Here is a 25,718-nt window from a genome sequence, read left to right on the forward strand (position 1 = left end):
GAAACTACCAATCAATATGAAAGAATCCCATTTTGCTCAAGAACTTCCTCTACTTACAGCGGAAATTGAACCTGTAACTGAATACTTGTTAAATCCTGTTCTCACTTATCAGCAAACTGAAACAGATGGACACTAAAACCAAAGAAAAATGAAATTTAAAAAGTAACTCGTAGAAGATTTGAAGAATAAGTAGGAGTCACTTACTTAATATAATGATTTCTTCAGTGTGCAGTATTTGGAGTTTTAGTGGATTTAGTGTTAGGAATAATGAAATTATTATTAGCCAATGAAATGTCAGCTATTAATCAGGGAAATATGCAATCTTCTCTTCCAATAAGCATCTAGTGTCCTCTAAGAGAGACAAATTAGTATTGGACATGACAATATAGGTTTTGATGGGTGAAGTTCTTACCATTGTCATCACATGATTCAGATTGGAAAGAACTCAGAGACTGGACTTCTGAAATGCTTCCCTGGGTGTTAAAAGGATGGCAAGCACTATCCTCAAGAGGCTTTTTTGATGGACAGGTTTCGAGATCCACCACCTTTGCTGTAAGTTAACAAAATTAACATGAGTTCTTTTAATCTCTGAAAGCCCGACGGCACTTGCTAAAGGAACCATTGGTCAGCATGGATACTGTGGGCTTTATTCTGTGTTGTTCTAATTTACATTAAGTGCATTTAAAACACATGAAATCAGAAGCCCAGATTTAAAACAGTATTAACAGCATTTAAAACAGTATTAAAACAGCAAACATAAATTTGCATCAAACGGTTTCAAGGCAGCATTTTTCATGCAAGAACCACTAATGCAGAAAGGCAGAAACAACACTGCAGTCAGGTTTTGATTTCATTAATTGAAAACCAAATGCTAAATGTCTAAAATGGGTAAGTTTGGTAGCATGGGACTTTCCCATGTACGTGCAAAATCTGCTCTTTCATTTCATTCCATTCCTTTCCACTATTTAAGGGTCAAATAGTTCTCTCAGTCAAGCAGTGTTTCATTTGCACTTCTTCCAATCTGGTGCACTGCATGTATAATGTGGCCTCCTCTATACTGGAGAAACACAGATGGAGCGACTGTTTTGTGGAAAATCTTCAATCAGTCCACAGGGGCAACCCTCACTTCCAATGCCTACCACTAATTCTTGATCTTCTACACTGACCTGTCTGCCTCCATTGCTGATGAATATGACAACAAACTAATTAAATTTAATCTAATCTTTCTCTTTTCTGTTTAAGATCAGTGATTTGTAATAGTAATTCAGTTTTTATCCTTTCCTCATAACCTTGACTGATCTTGTGGGCATTCCCAACAATTCTCTGTTTGATTTCAGATCTCAGCAATAGTTCTGACTGACACTTTTCTAGTTTTAACTGCTAAATACTTACTGGCTTCATTAATGACAGACTAAAAAGCTGCCTGTATCTCTCATTCCAATATTACTGATTGTGAAAGAAAAGCAAGGTGCAAATCTAAGTAATGTGGATTGTTCTCAGACTCTGACTCCCAGTTTATTGTCATTTTTTTTTTATATTATGGATTTGTTTCTGTAAGTAGCTCTTAGTGTACTAATTGGATCAAAAGACTCCTTAATACTTTAGGGCATTTTCTATAACAGTTCATAAATTACACACAGCCCTTAATTATGCATTTGCTGGACACCTGGAAATGCCCATTGATGGCAATGAAAAATCTAAACACAGCAAATTCTGTAAATTGACTTTGAAGAGAGACTAAGTTCACTGCCCACTAAAATGTCTCATCTGTTACTTGCAAAATCTCCGTTGTCAGTAAAGGCAGTTCATGTTCCTACTTTGCTGCCTGAAGCAGAACTACCTTAATCAGTATACAGGTAGTGGAAATGCAAAATTAGATGCTGTGAAGGCTAAAAGGCATGGTAGCAAGCTACCGGCTTGCCAGGAAATGGAGTGTGGCTGAGTTTAGGGCGTGACTGAGAAAAAGGGAAGCAAACAGTAGACTTACAATCTGTAGTAGCGACAATAAGATATTTACCATCATAGTCATAGTCCCAGCTGGGTTTTTGTATGGAATCACAGTCGGATGGAGAGTTGGATGGAGGAGGAGGAGGTAGGTTTGGAGCCACGCTGCAAACAGCCACAGTTTTCCGGTGTCCATGCATCGAGTCCGGATTGAAAGTACTGAACTCTGGATGCTCTGGTATAGCAGACCCTTCAAAAGAATTTCGGTCCAGGTTGTTTCTGGAGTCACTTGGAATGCTTGGAGTGTAAGAGATTGGACGAACAGGCACCTGAGGTGGAATGTCTGAATAGATTGTTTTATTCATTTTAGAATCAAAATAGTTCTTCTGCAAGAAAGAAGTGGTAGCTCCAATTCGTTTTTCACTGCTCTCGTTATGCTGCTTCTTTTTACAAATCTTCTTACGGAAGAAGACAAACAACAAAACCAGAATGAATATGGTTGCAACAAAGGCTATAATTCCAATAACCTCTTCTAAAGCAATATTCCAGGGCGTGGATACATATTTGTTAACCACAGTATCGTCACAAAGTTTTCCAACAAAGCCTTGACTGCAATTACAGTTGAAGGAGCCATATGTGTTTTCACACCTGCCTTTGTTAAGACAAGGGCTATCACGGCATTCATCAATATCAGTCAAGCATCTAGGGAAGTAAACAAAAATAAAGTGATTTTCTGGGGGGGAAAGGACTAAAAAGGTATTATGCGTATTTGAAGTTTAAGTTATGGCAAATACAAACCTTTCTCCATGATAACCTGGTTCACACTCACAAACAGGGCCATCAAGGCTATCGATACATTTGCCATTATTTTTGCAAGGATTATCTTTGCAGTATGGACCCACTTGACACCTAAAATGAATACAGATTAAATTATTATAATGGAAATTTCAAGCATCACAGAAAAAACAGAACTGTGCCACTGTGTGCAATGTTTAGAAAGCACAAATTATTTTTTTAATAATGTACAGAAAAAAAAATGCCTCTTTGAATCCTAGGCATATTGTTAAAATAGGAAATGCACAACACTTCTACCACATTCATCCAAAATTACTGGAAATCATAGACAATGAGGTATAATTTCAAAGCCTATGATTAAACAAATTGACACAATTCTTGGCAGAGCTTGCCAATTTGCAGTGCAAAGCATTAGAGACAACATGAAGCAGGCTTGCTCGCCACTGCCTTGCATCACCCTGGCTTTTGTCCAAAGCCATCAATCACGACGTTTAAATAATTACGTCCACCAACATGTGGCTATCGCTGGATCAAAAGTTATTTGCAGCAATAATTAAAACATCCGTACTTCTCAACAACAAAAAGATTTAATATCAGCTTGCTGGGAAGAGAAGAAATGTTTAAAAAAAAAACACTCACAAATGTTCCATCATATTACCTGGATTCAACAAGAGAATGCAGACCCATTTCAACACAGCAATGCCAAACTGTTCCTGAACCTTACCAAAAGTTCTGTTATTACTATTTTTCCAACAAATGTAAACACATTACAAATTTAGGTACAGTCTCCAAAGATATAAATAACTTGTATTTTCAAACAAAGTACTATACTTTAAACATGCGTATTCAGTAAACGTTAAGAAACAATGGCAACAGCTTCTCCATTTTTGTTTGACTGGATGTCTTTTTCAAAAAAAAAATTCAATTAAGATTCAATCCAAGATTTAATAAGATAAGGAAACTAACCTTACTCCTGTATATTGTCCTCTACACTGGCAGATATAACCATCGTTCACTGGAAGGCACGTTCCACCATATAGACATGGGTTAGAAGCACAAGGGCTGACACCAATCTCACAATGAGTACCCATAAACAGAGAAGTACATTTACAAAAGTAACCTGTAAAGAATGGAAGTTTCCATAAAGTGAGAATTATTAGCAAATAGGAAAAAACTAAAACTACAGTTGAAAAAAACACCAAAAGATCAGAAATCAGAATACATTCTGTATCTATCATCATCTCAAATAAAAAATAATTACCATTATTACCAGCCCTGAAGTGGCCATATATCTTTGCCAGCAAAGATAGCTACTCCAGTTAGTCCCATTTACTAGCTCTTAGATTTGCAGCCTTACAGACGAGAGCACATCAAGTGCGGACGGCAATACTTTATTTTAAATATGTAATGAGGGTCACCGCCTCAAACATGGCAAGTGTATGATCTCAATCTCCTCATCATGCCACCTCTACTTAATTACTTCTTCACTATTCCTCACTTCTGAACTTCTCAATTATATATGACTAATTGTCCATTTGCTTCTAAGGCAACAACTATGCTCAACTGTGTCTTCATAATGATAATTCTCTGGTCAGGAAAAATCCTTGTAAATCAATTCTGGATAGCCTTCTTGTAGTGAAGTGAATAGACTTGTATACAGTTTTCTATCTGTTTATACAGTTAGAGCTTCATTCCACTTGTATTCTATAACTTCATTAATAATGGGAAATATCCTATCTGCCTTCATAACAACCTCATTGACCTGTCTTGTTAAATCTGAGATCTGAGAACATACATTCCAAGATCCCAATGTTCTGCATTTCTCAGTATCCTACCATTTATTGTCAGCTCCCTACTGTGGCTCATCCTACCCAAAAATGTAAACTTACATTTTCCCACACCAATCTGCATTTGCTCTGCCAGTTGGGTCAATGTCTTTCCTATAGTATGCAACTTTCAAACTTGCTATCAAACTAACAGCCTATGTACTATCTGTGACCTTATAATGCTCAATATGTAAATTTAATTTAGTGATACATAATACATTGAATCAGCGGCAAAGTGCCTTGCAGAACTCAAGGGCCAGCAATTTTTACCAATGCTAACCAACACTTTTTGCTTCCAGAGGCTGAGAGCTTTTTGGATGTCTCACCACTTTCACTTGGATCCCACTGCCTTTCACAGTTTGATCACATGTAGAATTTGGCCCTCAAAAATTACAAGTTCTTGGCTACATTTTTCCCTGAGCAAGTTCATTGCTGACAGTCCTCAATTTAACTGTGCTCTTTAAATGATGATTTACATTGGTATACATATTTTCCCCAGTAACTTATGCTCTAGTGCAAGGTGACTGGGCAGTAACACCTTAGTCTATCCCTTTCCATAGCCATTAAATGACCTCGATGGCAGCCCCTTGGTTTTTTTGATATTCTGCTTGTAACCAGAGAAGCCAGTATTACGATGGTAGAATCTTTGCTATCCTTTATTTTATTTCAGAATCGGGTTTAATAACATTGGCAGATGCCTTGAAATTTGCTAATTTAGCGACAGCAGTACAATGCAATACAGGATAATATTGAAAAAAAATCAATTAAAGTATATATATATATGTATATTAAATAGTTAAATTTAAAATAGTGCAAAAAACAGAAATAATAAAAAAGTGAGGTAGTGTTCATGGGTTCAATTTCCATTTAGGAATTGGATAGCAGAGGGGAAAAAACTGTTGCTGAATCGTTGAGTGTGTTCCTAATCAGTGGATTGTGTCATGCTCAATGAAAACCATATTAATACTAACATCACATGCCATGAATGGAACCATCATTGATGAATGAATCACTATGATTTTGGATATTACCAAGTCAAAGTTACCCCTGCTTTACAAGCAGTGGTCAAAAGATAAGTTACTTTATTGATTTGCCAGATGGAAAGTAAATTCAGAAGTCTCAGGTATTACTATATTAAATGCTTTCACAGTTGCAATTGAATATTAACAGTAGAAGCCTCCTTATTTTATATCTTTGGATAGAATGGTATGTCTGAGAACGTTTTCCTTCACGATGTTAAAATGTAAATTACCTCCGAGAAGCCTTTAATATGCCATAATAAAATCTGAAAGGAATATGATGGCTGCTTGTATTGTGATTGTTCTGAATATATTAACATAGATTGTGTGTGTAGAATGTAAATTTGGATTATTCGTAATGAAGTGGATTTGTGTCACAATTCAAGTGTTATCAGTGGTTTAAGAATCACATATAAAGAGACTCACAACTTACTGAATAAAATACATCAGTTAAAATCTTTGTACATTCTACAATGCATGGCTTCATATTTGAACAAAATTTCAGAGTTTATGGCTGCTTGTTAGAGAGGAACTGCAATAATCAATTGCAAACACAAACATTAAACAGCATACATCTGAGGGGAAGGCAGTCCTGCAAAATGCCAAGGATTTCTCATTCTGTATGAATTAAAAATGAATATTCCAATGGCCCACTCCCCACAATGAATACAAAAACATAATCTTCAGCAAGACCTTCTGTAGGGTAGATGCTGCAAAGTAGCATGGTTGGATCACACCAGATCCAGGGGAATCTATCCAGATGAAAGTGGGAGACAGAGAATGGTGATGGTGTGTTATTTTTCAGACCAGGGCTGTGAGCGGTGGTATGCTGCAGGGATTGATGCTGGGTCCACTGATATTTGTCATTTATTTTAATGATTTGAATGGGAATGTGGGTGGAATGGTTACTAAGTTTGTGGATGACATTAAAATTGCTGGTGGAGTGGTAGTGAAGGTGACATCACAATAGGATCTTGATCAACTGGGCCACTGAGGAATGGCAGATGGGATTTAATTCAGATAAGTGCATTGGGTTGCATTTTGGTGAGACAAACCAAGGCAGGATTTGCACAGGATAGGAGTCTGGGGACTTTTATAGAACAAAGATCATGGGTACATTGATTCGTGAAAGTGGCAACATAGAAGGCAGGGTGAAGGTGTTTAGTATACTTGTCTTCATTGGTCGGGATAGAAATTGAGGCATATCGTTAAAAGTGTACAAGATTTGGGTGCTCTGCTATAGGAAAGATGTCATTAAGCTAGAAAGAGTACAAAAGGGCTTAAAAGCGGATGCTACCAGGATTGGACGGACTGAGTTATATGGAAAGACTGTGTACACTAGAACTTCTTTCCCTGAAGCACAGGTTTAAAGTGAGAGGGGAATATTTAAAAGGGACCTTACAGGTAACTTTTTCATCCAGAGGGTAACGTGCATATTGAACAAGCTGCCAGAGGAAATGGTAGAGGTGGGTACAAGAATGACATCTGTAAGTCACTTGGACAGGAAAAAGATTTAGGACAATGTGAGCCAAATGCAGGCATATGGGACTAGTTCAGTTGGACAACATGCTTGGTTTGGACAAGTTGGACCAAAGGCCCCATTTTCCATTATGCATAGCTCTATGCATCTAATCCAGGACTGCTAGGTCTCTTAAATATTGTACACCTGGATTGAAAGTAGGGGATTAGAGGCCCCATTTAAAACCAGAAACAAACTCACTCAGAGGACTATGAATGAAATAAACTACAAGGAGATTCAAGGGTAAGACTATCATATCCTTGACAATGGGTGCAGATTAGATTAGTCATAGCAACATAAGGCTTGGGGATATATTTGCACAAGTATTTGAAAAACTTTAATTCTATAGTTTAATGGATGAAGTACAAGAGATGATAAAGATACACTCAGGAGAAAAAGTAAGCATGGAAATAGATAATATAGATATTTGCTCAAAATCAAAACATTTCTGCTCCGCACAACTTTTCCTCATATGAATAAATGCTTGCAGCAGATTTTATATTAGATTGGATATTCAATAGGCTGCATGACAGCTTCATATTCTTAATATCCTTAAATTATTGAATACTTTTATGAAGCTCTGGATGAACAATTCTTGCTCGGATTTTATTTGGTTCATGGTTAATTCATTAATCAAAATGCAGCAAACAGCCATTAAATGAAAATTATTTTTGAAGATCCTATATTTAATATTGCTAAATATTAAATTTAACTCATTGGTCACTGAAACCATTTTCAATTATTAATTGAGCCACTCACCTCCATTGGGCAGTGAAGAACATGTGCCACTGTTGAGGCATGGACTGCTTGTACATCCTTCTGCAAGCATTAATGAACAACCAGAAGATATTTCAACAGATTCCTCCATGACTGCATAGCCTCTCTGCTTACTGTTCAAAGGGAGCTCCTGCCCATTTAGCATAATTGTTTCCAGGCACCCTCTAAAGCCACTGCTGATTTGCGGGTTTCTGCCATGTTTTGTGCGCTGCTGTCGGACATGGGCACCAAAGTACAAAAAATTGTCCAAGTTTAGTGTCCTCAGGGTGCCTGGAGCAGTACCAGCTGCTGTATGGACTTTGTCAAGAACTAGTCTTGCGTAATTTCCATCAACTTCCAGTGAAACAGAATGCCATTCACCATCATTGACTTGAATGCTCTGTACAGACACAGTTCCTGGACCACTGCCACAGTCAAATTTATACTGCAATCTTCCATTGTGAATCTGCAAAACAGCATTGAGTATCAATCAATCTACTTTTACATCTGAATACTGATGCTGCTAATACCAGAATTATATTTAATTAACGATCAAGTCTGTGATCTCACCCTACAGCATGGCAGTCATCATTAGATCAGTCCAAACAACATAATGAAAACTAACCATCAGAAGTGTTTTAGACTGACTTTTATGGGTAGGAAGTATTTTATGTGGCATACTATAAATTAATTGTATAATAAAAGGATAATGTATAAGGTAAGAGCTTAGTGCATTGGGTGAAGTGTTATTATGGATTGAAGCACACAGAAGACATTGTGACAATTAATAAATGTCTTTAAAACTAGACAGGTATAGCTAACGGAGACCCCACTAGTCCTTGGGACTGAATTATTGTTGTCTATATTGATGGGGGACTGAGTACAAAGTAATTAAGTTTGCTGATAACATGAAAATTACTGAGAGGGCATGTTGTGTTGCAGATACTTGGACTCGTAACAGGTTAGGTAGATTGAGGGTGGGCAAAAGCTTGGCAAATAGGGTTTAATGTTGGAAAGCAAGAGGAATCAAAAGGCAGACTGTTATCAAAATAGAAAAAGATTGAAATTGATTGGAGTACAAAATGATCTAGATGTTCTCATGTGTAAAATAAAATGTTATGTTTCTACGTTAATGTCATTTTACTTCCCTACACTCTCATCAACTTTCCCTCGATACTACCTCACACACATACACTATGGAGAGATTAGGAAAGCTGAACAACTGGAGTATACCCATGGGTGAAGGTTGTGGGTACTAGATCCACTGTACATATTTTAAAAGGGAAGGTAGAATATGCTTGAAAATTTGGAGATTGATTGCTTCATGGAACTGGCACAGAAGTGGAGGTAAGACATGGTAATATTGAGTGTCGGGGCAGCTTTAAGTGGACAAGTAGTCCCTTCAAACCCCTATTTTCCCATGTACCAGAATGTGGATTTTCATCACAAAATTCAATTTGTTTGTATACCAAATGCACCAAGTATTCTGATAACACAATCTTGCAATGTCCATAACAAAAATGAAGGTTCACTTTATGAACACAAACACGAGGAAATCTGCAGATGCTGGAAATTCAAGCAACACCCACAAAAAAAGCTGGTGAATGCAGCAGGCCAAGCAGCATCTATAGGAAGAGATACAGTCGACGTTTCGGGCCAAGACTCAAAACGTCGACCGTACCCCTTCCTATAGATGCTGCCTGGCCTGCTGCGTTCACCAGCATTTTTTGTGTATGTTCACTTTATGAACATGAGTCATTCAGTTTTCTTTCATGGAACAGAAACTACTTAGCATCTCTAAGTTAAGAAGGCCATGTCAAGTTCTTTAGTTTTAACTGGTTTGTCAATGACTTTAGCAGGCTTTCTTATTTTTATGAGGCTGAGTTGCTAGCTCGACACTCAACCCAGCATGGATGGAAAGCGTGCAAGGGAGCCGGCTGGATTCGAACTCTGGAGCCTTTGCTCCAAAGTCCAGCGCTGATGCCACTACGCCACCAGCCAGCAAAATGCAAGGAATAGCACTGAGCAAATTTTTGCCCATTTCTGCGAGCTGCACTTACTTCTAGAATGCTGTAGTCTGTTCCTCTAGCATACATGACAATCGCATATGGATGGTAAGTCCGTAAGCGCAGAGAAAGTTTCATTTCCTCTTTATTTTCATTTTCTAGGAGTCGATATTTCACATAGCTATTACCATTGAATGTCAGAGAGGAGTCACCTACAAATGCAAATCAAGGATGTGAAACACAGACCCAGATCTAACAGAAATAGAGACATTAATTAAATATGCAATATGAAATGAAAGCTATCAATAGCATAATAAAACTCATGAAAAATTAAATTTTAAATAAGCCTTCAACTTAGATTATAGAGAAAATGCTTACCAGAACACTGGCCCTGATTCCCATTTTTACATAAACATGTATATCGTTTCTCTTTTGCATCAGGTACACATTCAGTATCAGCAGGACAGAGATTAGCTTCACAAAGTTTATGCACAGTGGGGCATTTGCTGTCTAGAAGCAAAATAAATTAGATAAAATATAATAAACGTTTCTGGAGAGTTTAATTGATGACACTTCAACAATTAAAAATCTACAGCTTTATGTACAATTTCATGAAGTAAATTTGTATTGTATGATGTTATTTTCTTTGATATTTAAAATTTGCAAACACAAATTATAAGATCTGTATTATATTGTTGGTGGTATTACATAGCAATGACTCAGACTGAATACAAGGTATCCTCACCTTTACAAAGACAGACAGCTTTTCTATGGTGTCTTGGTGTGACAAAGCTCAGCCTCGCTGTGCTGTGTGTTGACATGGTATTACTGTCTAAAGTGATCTTCTCATCACAAAATCTAATTGGGCAATCTAGGCCAGCGCAAAGTTTGTGAAAGACTTTTAATATTCGCACACCCATCATTTCCTCCATGTCCACCACGGAGGTATTCAACTTATAGAACAGAATTTCAGGCAGATGGAAAGAATTGCCTGCTTTATTGACTGTCAGGAGCACATCCAAATTTGAAGGTGGTTCGGAAGGTTGCAGGCTAACAACATGCACATCATGCCTTCTGACGCCCAGAATATTTCTTAGTGCCCTTTGGAAGTTACGCCAATAGTCTCCTATAAACTCTTCAGGTGTAATATTTGCAAATTGTATGGCGATAGAATGGTTGACCTGGTTTTCTGTCACTTGCTTAACGTGCACAGTTACGTCAGCAGCTGTTGTGAACTGACCATCAGTGACGGTGACATTAAGAATGTATTGTCCAATGTCCAAAGACTTATGTGCAATCATTTTGCCATCAGTGCTGGAAACTTCAAATGAGTTTCCCATGTCAGAAGCAAGGCTATATCTGAGAGTATCATAAATATCCTGATCTGTTGCATGAATCTTTCCAATAACACCTCCTGCATACTCATCTCCAACAGTAGCTATGTGGATTTCGAGAGGAAGGATTGCTGGAGGATAAATACTTTCTTCAATAACTTTAAGCTTTATGAACGTTGATGAGGATAACGGAGGTCGTCCATTATCAGTTACCTGGAAAAAAAACAGCAAATGTAACTGACATTACAGACTAACCTACTTCATATACCCTTCAATTCATATTAAAGTATTTGCCTTATTGCAGATTTTCAACTGCACTCTTTACACAACTTACATTAGAAAATTCAGAATACAGTTTCAAATGACTTAGGCAAAGCTGTTAGTAATAATGTCCTTCACTCTTGAACTCTTGAAAGGATTCACATTTTTATCCTAATTAACCCCCTCCTATATACAAGGGTAATTCTGCATTAAATCTTAGAGAATTATCTGTAGCTTTGCACACGTCAATTTCAGCAAAGCAGATCTGCTTCCATGACAACACAAAAATTCCCATTGGCTTTGTTGTTTCAAATTATTGATGGCTACACTATATTTACAGCACATTCTCGCATACAATGCTAGTAGAACATGTTCTCAGAACAGTGTACAATTTCAATACAGGTACATCATCAATCCCATTAGTTCAATGCAGAGTGAGGTGGCTGCAAAACAGTCTGACAGATCGCATTCTTTAAAATGTAAATATACTCTACAGCTCATCATATTGAAACATCTGGAGAAACTTCTATTAAAAATTTTTAAATAAAAAGTCAATCAAAATCAAATAAATCAAAGGCTCTAGCTGGCATATCCACTCGAATTTTAGTTGCACTGAAGTATGAGTCACAATTTTCACCTTCAAGGTATAATCACTAACTGGTTCACCGGAAACCCCGAACCATTTCCAGGTGGTCCTGCCCAGTCTTCATTAACTCACGGGCAATGTATGAAATCCGGAGAATGAGAAGACACTATCTCTACCAGTAAGTTGAACCATCAGTCAGCAATAAAGAGAAAGAAACAGATAGCATGCTTTACCATGAAAACTCGTTGTGCTCTTGGCCTCATATTTCTAGTTATGACAGTCACTGTTTGATATGAAGTGTGTGCAAAATGTGCAGCGCTCATTCCATTTAAATGTACATAAAATTCCCACATAGGATTTAACAATGTTCATGTAGCCTAGGAAGACCCATAGAAGTGTCCCAATTGTTTCCATCTGAAGGCCTTCATGAAACGCAGATTTGATGTAAGTCAGGTATTTAGGAATGACTACTACCTTTTCACCTGCCACACATTAGACTGGCAGTTGGCATTTGAAAGTCATTCCAGTCATTTCTTCTGTTTACCCTATTTTTAAATATTAAAAAAGGCTCTAAATTTAACTGATCTGTTTGAACTTTTACACGAACAGCCCTGCAGTTAAGACGGTTGAACTACTGATGCTGAATAATTATTCCAAATTTCAAAAGACCGTAAGACAGAGGAGCAGAATTAGGCCATTCAACCCATTGAGACTGCTCTGCCAATCAATTATGGCTGATCCATTTCTCTCTGAACCCCATTCTCCTGCCTTCTCTCTGTAACCCATCATGCCCCAACTTATCAAGAATCTATCAATCTCTGCCTTAACTACCCACAGTGACCTGACCTCCACCTGTGACAACAAATTCCACAGATTCTGGCCAAGGAAATTCCACCCCATCTCCGTTCTAAATGAATGCCCCTCTATTCTGAGATTGTTCCCTCCGGTCCTAGACTCGTCCACCATAGGAAATATCCTCTCCACATCCTTTCTATTTAGGACTTTCAACATTCTATAGGTTTCAATGAGATTCCACCCCTCCCCCGCCCGCCCCACACTTCTAAATTCCAACAAGTAAAAGCTGGGTGCCATCAAAAGCTTCTCAGATGATAAGCCTTTAATTTCTGGAATCATTTTTGTGAACCTCCTTTGAAACTTCTCCAATGTCAGCGCATCATTTCTTAGATAAGAAGCCCAAAACTGCTCACAATACTCCAAGTGAGGCCTCACCAGTTCCTTATAAAGCCACCATATTAAAATCATCCTTGTTTTTATATTCTGGTCCTCTCGAAATGAATGTTAATATTGCATTTGCCTTCCTGACTGACTCAACCTGCAAGTTAACCATTCGGGGCTAGTGTAAAATAGTGCAGAGTACTGAAGTTGTGCAGTTTGGCATTTGGGGATTTAATAACATTGGATTATTGTGCAACAACATACAGCATTACATTATATAATTGCCTGAAATTGATAAAAGCCAAAGTTTTAAAAAAACATTTCAAATTCTTTCTTCTGAAGAGGAAACATCTGTGGTTAAGCTTCTTTTCAAACCTCAGTTACATATGGGCCAATTCTTTGATTTGGCAAAACATCATCTTTCTCAATAGTTGTGAATCTTGGGGCAATGAAGTGCTGAACATCCACAAGTGGTGGACATCGTTGAATATCTTGTTCAAATGTGTGGCTGCTTCATGAGACCTGACAGGCTTTTAATCATTGGGAAGTGGGTCAGGGTTGCAGGGCGGAACTGAAATAACGAGGCAGGAATCATTCTAGCTAGGCTCTCTAGTCACAGGCTGTGGAGAAGCTTGGTCGATTGTCCTCTCGATAGCCAACAGGGAATCTAAAAAAGCAGTCTATGTGTCTTGGCATTCGAATTGCATGATCATTTCCCAAAAAGAAATCAAAGTTAAATGTTAAATTTATTATCAAAATATGTATACCATATACAACCTTGAGAATCATCTCCTTGCAGGCGGTCACAAAACAAAGAAACAAAATATAATCCACAAAAATCTTGTCTCACAACCAAGACCATCATCCAATGTGCGAAAAAACAGATCATGTAAATAGAAAAGTTAAGAAAATACAATAAACGGAATGCTGACTAACTCCCCCCCCCACCAACAAGTTTACTAGCAACTTGTATACACCCTGAAGTAAAACAATTCAAAATAAAAGTTATTCCGAGATTCAAATCAACTCCATTCTGTTCCACCCAAGATAAAATCTTATGCAATGCACAAGACTGGATATTTTACCTGCACCTGAAGTTGATATGCATCTTTGATCTTGTGGTCAAGTTGAGATGATGATAAGAGCAGACCTTGTGGAATTATCTGAAATTCATTCCCGTCATTTCCCCTAATAATCGTAAAGATGAATGGAGGGCCATTGTGTGAGGAATCCCTGTCGATCACTTGAAGCTGCAGCACACTGGATCCGATCGGCTTGTTTTCCTATAAAAAAAAGGTACAATTCATACATTAGAAGGAAGTGGATTTTCTGTATCTTGTTATATCAGTCTAGGCCATCCACACAGTGAGAATATACAGTGGATTCTGGTTAATTCTAACACATCCGGACCAGCACATTTTGGCCCAATTAGGCGGCTGCCCCAATTAGCAGAAATAGTTAAAAGGTATAAAAAAGCAAACTATCATTTAACTGAGTAGCACTTCTTGTATTTAAATAAAATGCAGAATTAATTAGAACACTACCTAATATTTATTGATGAAGGAATTCATCTGCTCTGTTCTTATGATTTCTTCAAGAGGACTACAACCTCGTTGTGGTTTGAAGGCTATGTGGCATGATAACCTGGAGAGTTATGTTGGCTTGAATCAAGGCTTTATACCTTGACTCTTGGGAGTGTCACCCACGCCAAGCAGGTCAAAGGGTAGAGGCCAAACTATGAGTGGTCCACTGGTCCTCTAGGTTCAGGGGTTCAACTCAGTGTAACAACCTTGACTGGGAAAACTAAATTCTTATGGAAACAACAATGAAGAATCCTTCTACATCTGAATGCAAGTGGGCTCCCTCATCTTAGAAAAGATGCGCTGGCGTTGGAGTGGATCCAAAGAATGAAAGGGTTATCATATGAGGAATGTTTGATGGCTCTGGGTCTGTACTCGCTGGAATTCAGAAGGGGGGGAGGGGGGAATCTCATTGAAACCTTTCGAATGTTGAAAGGCCTAGACAGAGTAGATGTGGAAAGGATGTTTCCCATGGTGGGAGAGTCTAGGACAAGATGGCACAGCCTCAGGGAGGGTGTCCATTCAAAACAGAGATGCGGAGAAATTTCTTCAGCCAAAGGGTGGTGAATTTGTGGAATTTGTTGCCACATGCAGCTGTGGAGGTCAGGTCGTTGGGTGTATTTAAGACAGAGATTGATAGGTTCTTGATTGGACATGGCATCGAAGGTCACGGGGAGAAGGCCGGGAACTGGGGTTGAAGAGGAGATAGGAAAAATGATCAGCCATGATTGAATGGCAGAGCAGAGTCGATGGGCCGGGTGGCCTAATTCTGCTCCTATGTCTTATGGTCTTATGATTGCCAATACCTTCAAATTCTTTGCAATTCCTAACTTGAAGTAGTGAAATCATTTCATTTTCACTCCCAGCCATTTCTAAGCATTTCTAAGCGTCAATGCTTGAAGCCATGTTGAGCAAAACAGCTCCGAATTGTCCTACTGCATATTTCTTGCCGACTATCAGTGGCAAAAGTCACTGTTTTTTGAGGGTAAACAGACGCAGCTGATGCTGTTTAAAAACTGATCACTCAAAGCACCGTGTAGTGACTACCAGCCCTGCAAGCACATGTGACTGATGCTAGTTAGAAACTGTTCGGCAACAGACTTCTACCTCAATTAAGTAGCATAGTGTCCCAAATGAATTTCTCAATTTAGTTTTTGTTCTTTAGAGTTGTCCCAATTGAATGGCTCCCCCGATTAACCGGAATCCATTGTATTGAATTCACGATGAAAGGCTAGATTGGATGGGTGGCCTAAACTTGACCTCCAAAAGCTGGGAAGAGAAGCTATGGGACAATTTTGGTGGAGTGACAGCAGGATGTTACAAATAGTAACTGGAAGCCTCACCCTATTATTGACTAAAGCAAAGAGGGATATGTGGAACATGTTCAATCCAACATATTGGAGGGAATAGAGAAGGTTACAAGACTGCAGTAAGACAGTTATGATGTTTATGATTCAGGATAAGGACTTTCAGGCATAATGTAATTTAAAAACCAGGCTGATGGCTAGCTGGTTTTGGTGCGGGACAGATTACATACTGATCATTCTTTGAATGAAAATGCATAAAAAGGACAGTAAACTAAAGTGCTAAACAGACCCATCTGGGATATAAAATTCACCTGTTAAATATAAGTTTGATTAATGATCCAAATGCTGTTACTTAATACTTCTCAAAAAAAATCAAAAGCAAAATGGATTTTAGTATGGCATTCATTAACGTTTCCCTTTGGAGGTTTATTCAGAAAGTCAGGATGCATGGTATCTAGGACAACGTGGGTGTATGGATATAGAATTGGCTTGCCTATAGAAGGCATAGTGTGGCAGTAGATGGAGCGTATTCTGCCTGGAAGTCGGTAACCAGTGCTGTTTTGCAGGGATCTGTTCTAGGACCCCTATTCCTTGTAATTTTTATATATGACTTAGATGAGGAAATGTAAGTTTACCGATGACAAGAAGGTTGATGGAATTATGGATAATGTGGAGGGTTGTTGTATTTTGCGATGGGGCGTTGATAAGATGCAGTGCTAGGCAGAGAAGTGGCAGACAGAATTCAACCCAGAAAAATTCACTTTGGAAGGTTGAATTTGAAGCTAGCACACAAAGTTAATTGCAGGATCTTAACAGGGTGGAGGAACAGAGGGATCTGGGGCCCACATCCACAGAACCCTCAAAGTTGCCACACAAGTTGATGAGATTGATAAGAAGGTGTATGTTGTGTTGGCCTTCATTAGTCATGGAATTGAGCTCAAAAGCCGCAAAGTAATACTGCAGCTCAATAAAACCCTGGTTAGATCACACTTGGAATATGGTCTTCAGTCTGGTCATTTCATTACAAGAAGCATGTGGAAGCTTTAGAGAGGTTCCAGAGGAGACTTACTAGGATGCTGCCTGGACTAGTGAACATGTCTTATGAATATAGGTTGAGCAAGCTAGGAATTTTTCTCTTTGGAGTAAAGGAGGATGAGAAGTGACTTTATTGATGTGTCCAAGATGTGTAGAACACCCTGTCAAGGGTGGTGGGAGAGACAGATACATTAAGAGGAATTCAAGAAATCCTTAGATAAGCACGTCGATGATGGCGAAACGGAGCAGTATGCAGGAGGGAAGGGTGAGATTGATCTTAGAGTAGGTTAAATTTTGGCACAACATTGTGGGCCAAGGGCCTGTCTGGTGCTGTAATGTTCTATGCTTGAAATGCTACTGAGACTACCATAAAATGTTGTTGTTCTTACCTGAATGATGACACTATAGTTTGCCTGTAAGAACATGGGAGGGTTATCATTGACATCAGCTACATCAATATTGACTGTGGTTGTGCTGAACCGAGAAGGAGTGCCATTGTCTGAAGCTTGGACAGTCAGGGTATAGCCAGAAATCTATGCCAGGAGAACAAGATGATTAAAAATGCACTGGATCTATGTATGATGAACATAGTCACACAGAGTAAACATTTATCTTCCCTAATCCTTTATGTACAGAAACACACACACACAGTTTAAAAGATAACATTCACATTTAAACTCAAAAGAACTTTTGCTACTAATATATTTCTATTTAAATTCTAATAATAATTCTTATCAAGAAAAATGTTTACAATTTAAAGAACTTTTTATGTATCTTAAATAATTGTGTAGGAAAAATATTGACCATGCAAGACTGAATCTTGCAATGTACTCACTTTTTCTCTATCCAAATGTTGTGCCACTTTTATTTGCCCCTTGGTATTATCGATGGTGAATGGGCTTCCTTGATTGCCATTAATTATAGAGTAGCGGACTTGGTTGTTTGATGGCCCATCTGAATCGTCTGCAATAACCTACAAGAAACGATATGCCTATTAGGATCACATTAATAAAACACTACCAATATCTTTTTCTCTTGTAATCTAATTTGTTATCTCTTTTACCCAAGGCTGACAAAGGGTCACAGAGCAGAAATGTTCTCCACAAATATTGCTTATACTGCCTTTTCCAGTTTTTTTCTATTTTTATTTCTAACTTTCAGAACCAATAGTTTTTTTTTGATTTTCATATTAGCTATAATCTTTCATTATAAACTAACAAGACTTGCCTCTTTTTGAAGGCTTCCTGTTTCTAAAGAATAATGTGATGGGAACGTTCATATATTTAACATAATTTCTAAAAAGGATAATTGTATACAGAGAAAATTATCTTATACTTTGGTTCAAATGAAACAAAATTAGAAGTTGCACCATAAGAGTCACAGAAACACTCAACTTTATATTTTCAATCTGATTAATTGGTGCAATAAAGAATGAAATAAGTCTAAATTAATTGGCATTCTATAACTGAGTACTTGTTCATCGTTTGTTTTGAAAGAAAGTCAACAAAAGGAAAACAAGATGTTTGCAATATTGATTAAAATACAAATAGTCTACAGCATCATATAAATAAGCTAATATATTGATTTAAAATGGCAGAGGGAAATTCTACTCACAGATTTGTAATAATGTTCAACAATTTTTTACCCCTTAATTAGGAAATAACCTGATTACTCTTGAAAATTTAAAAATGAGAAAATCTCATACCATGTCTATAGGCCTGATTTCAGATCAGAAGATAGGGAAACCACAACAGTGCCTCCTTCACCTCAGACAGTTGAGGAAGTTTGGTATGGGCCCCCAAATCCTAAACTTTCTATAGGGGCACAGTTGAGAGCATCTTGACTGGCTGCATCACTGCCTGGCATGGGAACTCAATCGCAGGAGTCTGCAGAGAGTGGTGCGGACAGCCCAGCGCATCTGCAGATGTGAACTTCCCACTATTCAGGACATTTACAAAGACAGGTGTGTGAAGAGGGCCCAAAGGATCATTGGGGACCCGAATCACCCCAACCACAATCTATTCCAGCTGCTACCATCCAAGAAACGGTACCGCAGCGTAAAAGCTAGAACCAACAGGCTCCAGGACAGCTTCATCCACCAGGCCATCAGACTGAATAATTCATGCTGATACAATTGTATTTCTGTCATATTGACTGTGCTGTTGTACTTACTATTTATTATAAATTACTATAAATTGCACATTGCACATTTAGATGGACATGTAACATAAAGATTTTTACTCAAGTATATGAAGGATGTAAGAAATAGAGTCAATTCAATTCAACCAGCTTGTAGAAAGCACCCAGCAGGACAGGCTTCCTCTATGGAGGGAAGTGGACAGCCAACATTTCTGGTTGAAATTGTTGATCAGGTCTGGAGAGAAAGAGGGGAGATAGCCAGCAAAAAGGTTAGCTTGAAGAGGAGGGATAGTGTTGATCATTACGTATTGGGATGGGAGGAGCTTACTGTACCAACGCACGAGGAGGACACCTGATTAGATTAGAGGCTGCTCTGGGAATGATGACTTTGCTGAAGTCAAAGGGGCCGGGGGGGGAGGTAATTAAGTTGACAAATGGGGTTTCCAACGCTGACCCAAAATCTGCTCAAAGAGCTCCCCTGTAATGCATGCAGGTGCAGACTTCACAGGCAAGCCGGCAGTGGGGTCTGTGGCTCAGACCACTCAAATGCCGCTGAGAAGTCGCAGGAGGGAGCCAGGTTTGCATCAATGGAAACCAATGCACGTTGTAGGAAGTTCGAGCATTTCGAGTTGGAGCAAAAATTGGAAACTGTTATTCCACAATGTCCCAATATTTACAAAGAAAATGGACTACATAGCAAAACAAATAAACACATTTGTTTGAAATAGGGTGCAACTCTACTCAAAGTCTACACTTACAGCACTTACACAAAAAAAGCATTTGTCCAGTGCTGTCTCTCATAATCAAGTGAACTATTAAAATATTTCTCTTAGTATCGCTGGCTATCACATGAAATAGATCATAAATAGCTGTTCAAATACAGGTAATATATTAAAATTATTTAACTATGTCATTAATACAGTTAATGATAAACATGATTAGCACTTGAAATATAATTTTCCAGCAAGATAATTGTTTCATTGTTCAAAACAAATAACCAACTTTGTTAATTAAAAATGAAAGAAATAACCAATATCCAAAAGCTCTCTATTCATCCTCAATTTCATCTTTTTCTACTCAGATCAGTTTGGCCTTTTTCCTCAATTTTCTCTGAGTAATGGACTGAGGAATAGTTAAAAAAAAAATCAACTCACCTTACAGAAATATCTGACCCTCTTAAAATCATGGGTTATACTTAGTGACATAATTGTGGTAATCATTGCACTAGGACCATGGAAATCACTGGGAAATTGGACTTAAATTTATGCAGGACCCCGTGCTGGAAATACTATGTTTCACAAAAACAGCAACCAATAATTACAGTCCCTTTATTCATTAGTATCAAAAATAGTAAAGTTAAATAATTCAAAGTGCACTGAACTTAGACAGAAATTATTTGCATTAATTAATTGAAGCTTATGTATTTTGGAATATAAATTTATCTATCAGGAACAGTTAGTTAATTAAGCCTGCTCTACCCACAATTCATGATTAATTAAGTTATAATGAATTATCCTCCTCTGCCACCTGCTCCGCTAGTTGATACAAACCAATGTTAGATAGGTGATTGGAAATACTGCTACGTGTTTCTCTAACCTCAATTTATTTCCTAATCACTATCAATGCAATTTGAAAGTGCCCAGTGACAGCAAAAGCCTAATTTCCCATTGCCTGCTTCACATAGCGACTTTTAGATCCAAAGTGCTTCATTGTTTAAAACAATGTCTTGCTTAATATTTCTGAATTACTGATTGCCTCTCTGATCATGTCTTCCAATTATTACATTTTGCAACGTATCTTCATCAGTCTTCTCAGAAAATAAAAATTATTTCCTTTGAGTTGCTCGGTGTAAATAACTCTGGTTACTCTCATCTGTATCCTTCCTGTTACATTAATCTTCGTATTTTCCTCAGTACTTTATTACTACTGTTTATGCTGAAGAGGTAGCAGATAACAAAGAATAGTGATAAATGCAATACATATCTACAAAATTCCAGCTAACCAGAATTTCAAATACTTAAAATAAATAATGCAGCAGAGGTAGTTTGCAAAGTTAATTAGCAGAGGTTATATGGAATCAATGGTAATATGTAGTTTAGTTTGTGCTAAAATAAAAACCATCAAAGTTTGAGTTCTTGTTCTTTTTAAGCTATTAAAGTATTCTCTATGTTTAAATGAAGAAGAATTATCTGGTAAGTGTTTGAACTTACTGTAACAACCAGCTGTCCCAGAGGAGCATCTTCACTTATCACTGCCATGTATACGTCGTGACTAAATTTAGGAGTGTTGTCATTGATGTCCGTCACATTAATATTCACTGTTGCCACATCATTAAGTGAAGGTGTTCCACCATCCGTGACTTCAACTGTCAAATAATATTCATGAGACGTCTCAAAGTCCAGACTTGAGAGCACAAAAATAGCACCTAATGGAAATCAAATGGCAAATTAATAGAAAGGGGGGGAAAAAAACCATAACAACCTTACAGAAATTAACTTTGAAAATGCTGTGTAACTTACAATGTATTATTGCTAAGCAAATTATTCTCAATGTTCCACAATAATCATAGAGGCCAAAATATACCTGTGCTTGGATCAATGCTGAATTTCCCATGTTCGTTGCCACTAATGATGGAATAGGTAACGTCTGCATTGGCCTCAGCATCTCTACTGGCTGCAAATACCTGAAGCACCTCAGTTCCCAAAGGAGTATTCTCAGGAAGTGTTGCTAGGTACTCCCTATGCTCAAATACAGGTGGGTTGTCATTGATGTCCAGCACAGAAACCAGCACAGTACATATGGATGACAGCTTTTTCAGAGCTCCCTGATCAGTGGCCTTCACAGTAAGAATGTATGAAGCTTGGAGTTCTCGATCTAATGGTTTCTCCAGACTAATAAGTCCAGACAATTCATCAATGGAGAAATGATCGTTTGCAGAATCCATAAGTGAATAAAGCACCTTACGATTCAAACCTATGTATTAAAAATTAGAAAGAAAAAGGGTTTTATCAATTTCATTACCTCAACATAAAGATCATTTAAAAAACTAAAACAGAATATTGCATACTCGTAATTGTATTGTCTCAGTGAAAATAAAGTCAATACATTTAACGAACTGAAGTGACCAACTTGCATTGGCTTAATACTTTAAAATTTATAATGTACTACTTGATTTTTATATTGTACATTATATACACAAGGCAGTACACTATGCTTAGCTTCCTTTTACTCCTAAATGTAGAAATCCACAAAAACACATGCTGTTTTAACAAACAATCAAATTAGTGGAAGTGCAATGAAATTGGCAAAGGTTTTTTTTAATTTACCTGTGCATTTTGAGAAAATGCCCCAACGATTTTAAGACTCGTTTTGAGTAACTAAAATTTTATTTCATTTTTAAAGAAGAGTATCTTGTTTTTCAGAACGAAAACCAAAATTGGCTCTGAACAGGCTATGCATGCAGATAGCTTAAACCTAATTTGGGCAAATCAGAATTTGGTAAATTAGGTCTAGTGACACAAATTTTGACAAAGGTTTTTACAGAATTCATTTTTCACCTTTATTTCTGTTCTATAATCTATAACACTATATATATATATATATATATATATATAGGCATCCGTTAGTCTCGTGAGACTATGGATTTGCGCCTTGGAAGGCTTCCAGGGCACAGGCCTGGGCAAGGTTGTATGGAACACCGGCAGTTGCCCATGCTGCAAGGCTCCCCTCTCCACACCACCGATGTTGTCCAAGGGAAGGGCACTAGGGCCAATACAGCTTGGCACCGGTGTCATCGCAGAGCAACGTGTGGTTATGTGTCCGGCTGAAGGACACAACACACTGCCTCAGCTGAGGCTCAAACTAGCGACCTTCAGATCACTAGACCAATACCTTAACCACTTAGCCATGTGCCAACACCTATAACACTTTACAGTATAGATAATGCCTCTAGCTGGTATGCAAATTTCTACAGCTATGGATGGTTGTGGGAAGAGTTTAACAACATTTTGTGGATACGCCAGTGAACTAGACACAATTATAAATTGCTGGGATGATAGCCAGTATATTGTATGTAAGTACGTATGTATATATGAGAAAGCTAGCTATAGAATTCCAAGCAACATACATCAAAGTTGCTGGTGAACGCAGCAGGCCAAGCAGCATCTATAGGAAGAGGCGCAGTCAACGTTTCAGGCCGAGACCCTTCGTCAGGACTAACTGAAGGAAGAGTGAGTAAGGGATTTGAAAGCTGGAGGGGGAGGGGGAGATGCAAAATGATAGGAGAAGACAGGAGGGGGAGGGATAGAGCCGAGAGCTGGACAGGTGATAGGCAAAAGGAGATACGAGAGGATCATGGGACAGGAGGTCCGGGAAGAAAGACAAGGGGGGGGGTGACCCAGAGGATGGGCAAGAGGTATATTCAGAGGGACAGAGGGAGAAAAAGGAGAGTGAGAGAAAGAATGTGTGCATAAAAATGAGTAACAGATGGGGTACGAGGGGGAGGTGGGGCCTTAGCGGAAGTTAGAGAAGTCGATGTTCATGCCATCAGGTTGGAGGCTACCCAGACGGAATATAAGGTGTTGTTCCTCCAACCTGAGTGTGGCTTCATCTTTACAGTAGAGGAGGCCGTGGATAGACATGTCAGAATGGGAATGGGATGTGGAATTAAAATGTGTGGCCACTGGGAGATCCTGCTTTCTCTGGCAGACAGAGCGTAGATGTTCAGCAAAGCGGTCTCCCAGTCTGCGTCGGGTCTCACCAATATATAAAAGGCCACATCGGGAGCACCGGACGCAGTATATCACCCCAGTCGACTCACAGGTGAAGTGATGCCTCACCTGGAAGGACTGTTTGGGGCCCTGAATGGTGGTAAGGGAGGAAGTGTAAGGGCATGTGTAGCACTTGTTCCGCTTACACGGATAAGTGCCAGGAGGGAGATCAGTGGGGAGGGATGGGGGGGACGAATGGACAAGGGAGTTGTGTAAGGAGTGATCCCTGCGGAATGCAGAGAAAGGGGGGGAGGGAAAGATGTGCTTAGTAGTGGGATCCCATTGGAGGTGGCGGAAGTTACGGAGAATAATATGTTGGACCCGGAGGCTGGTGGGGTGGTAGGTGAGGACCAGGGGAACCCTATTCCTAGTGGGGTGGTGGGAGGATGGAGTGAGAGCAGATGTACGTGAAATGGGGGAGATGCGTTTAAGAGCAGAGTTGATAGTGGAGGAAGGGAAGCCCCTTTCTTTAAAAAATGAAGACATCTCCCTCGTCCTAGAATGAAAAGCCTCATCCTGAGAGCAGATGCGGCGGAGACGGAGGAATTGCGAGAAGGGGATGGCGTTTTTGCAAGAGACAGGGTGAGAAGAGGAATAGTCCAGATAGCTGTGAGAGTCAGTAGGCTTATAGTAGACATCAGTGGATAAGCTGTCTCCAGAGACAGAGACAGAAAGATCTAGAAAGGGGAGGGAGGTGTCGGAAATGGACCAGGTAAACTTGAGGGCAGGGTGAAAGTTGGAGGCAAAGTTAATAAAGTCAACAAGTTCTGCATGCGTGCAGGAAGCAGCGCCAATGCAGTCGTCGATGTAGCGAAGGAAAAGTGGGGGACAGATACCAGAATAGGCACGGAACATAGATTGTTCCACAAACCCAACAAAAAGGCAGGCATAGCTAGGACCCATACGGGTGCCCATAGCTACACCTTTAGTTTGGAGGAAATGGGAGGAGCAAAAGGAGAAATTATTAAGAGTAAGGACTAATTCCGCTAGACGGAGCAGAGTGGTGGTAGAGGGGAACTGATTAGGTCTGGAATCCAAAAAGAAGCGTAGAGCTTTGAGACCTTCCTGATGGGGGATGGAAGTATATAAGGACTGGACATCCATGGTGAAAATAAAGCGGTGGGGGCCAGGGAACTTAAAATCATCGAAAAGTTTAAGAGCATGAGAAGTGTCACGAACATAGGTCGGAAGGGATTGAACAAGGGGTGATAAAACAGTGTCGAGGTATGCAGAAATGAGTTCGGTGGGGCAGGAGCAAGCTGAGACAATAGGTCGGCCAGGACAGGCAGGTTTGTGGATCTTGGGTAGCAGGTAGAAACGGGAAGTGCGGGGTCTGGGAACTATAAAGTTGGTAGTAGTGGATGGGAGATCCCCTGAGCGGATAAAGTCGGTGATGGTGTGGGAGACAATGGCCTGGTGCTCCTTAGTGGGGTCACGATCGAGGGGTAAATAAGAGAAGGTATCCGCGAGTTGTCGCTGCGCCTCGGCAAGGTAGAGGTCAGTACGCCAGACTACAACAGCACCCCCCTTATCAGCGGGTTTAATAATAAGGTTAGGATTATTGCGGAGGGAGTGGAGAGCAGAGCGTTCCGAAGGAGTGAGGTTGGAATGGGGACAAGGTGCGGTGAAGTCGAGATGGTTGATGTCCCGTCGGCAGTTAGCAATA

The 25,718-nt window shown here is 39.1% G+C and overlaps 1 protein-coding gene across 6 annotated transcripts in view; it reads right to left on the reverse strand.

The window, feature by feature from the left end:
• The window catches only part of fat1a (FAT atypical cadherin 1a), a 183,476-nt gene that overhangs the window by 14,785 nt on the left and 142,973 nt on the right, over positions 1–25,718 (reverse strand). For all 6 annotated transcript variants that reach the window (XM_063043026.1, XM_063043022.1, XM_063043020.1 and 3 more), the window contains 13 exons: positions 21,867–22,256; positions 21,494–21,708; positions 17,980–18,117; positions 17,534–17,677; positions 14,308–14,505; positions 10,611–11,412; positions 10,244–10,375; positions 9,920–10,077; positions 7,863–8,325; positions 3,706–3,859; positions 2,743–2,853; positions 2,018–2,646; positions 413–550 (listed from right to left, as the gene is read on the reverse strand). In XM_063043026.1, coding sequence (XP_062899096.1) covers positions 413–550; positions 2,018–2,646; positions 2,743–2,853; positions 3,706–3,859; positions 7,863–8,325; positions 9,920–10,077; positions 10,244–10,375; positions 10,611–11,412; positions 14,308–14,505; positions 17,534–17,677; positions 17,980–18,117; positions 21,494–21,708; positions 21,867–22,256 — 3,672 coding nt within the window. The remainder of the gene's footprint in view (positions 1–412; positions 551–2,017; positions 2,647–2,742; positions 2,854–3,705; positions 3,860–7,862; positions 8,326–9,919; positions 10,078–10,243; positions 10,376–10,610; positions 11,413–14,307; positions 14,506–17,533; positions 17,678–17,979; positions 18,118–21,493; positions 21,709–21,866; positions 22,257–25,718) is intronic.

Source organism: Mobula hypostoma, chromosome 3 (assembly GCF_963921235.1).
Source record: "Mobula hypostoma chromosome 3, sMobHyp1.1, whole genome shotgun sequence".
NCBI lineage: Eukaryota > Metazoa > Chordata > Chondrichthyes > Myliobatiformes > Myliobatidae > Mobula > Mobula hypostoma.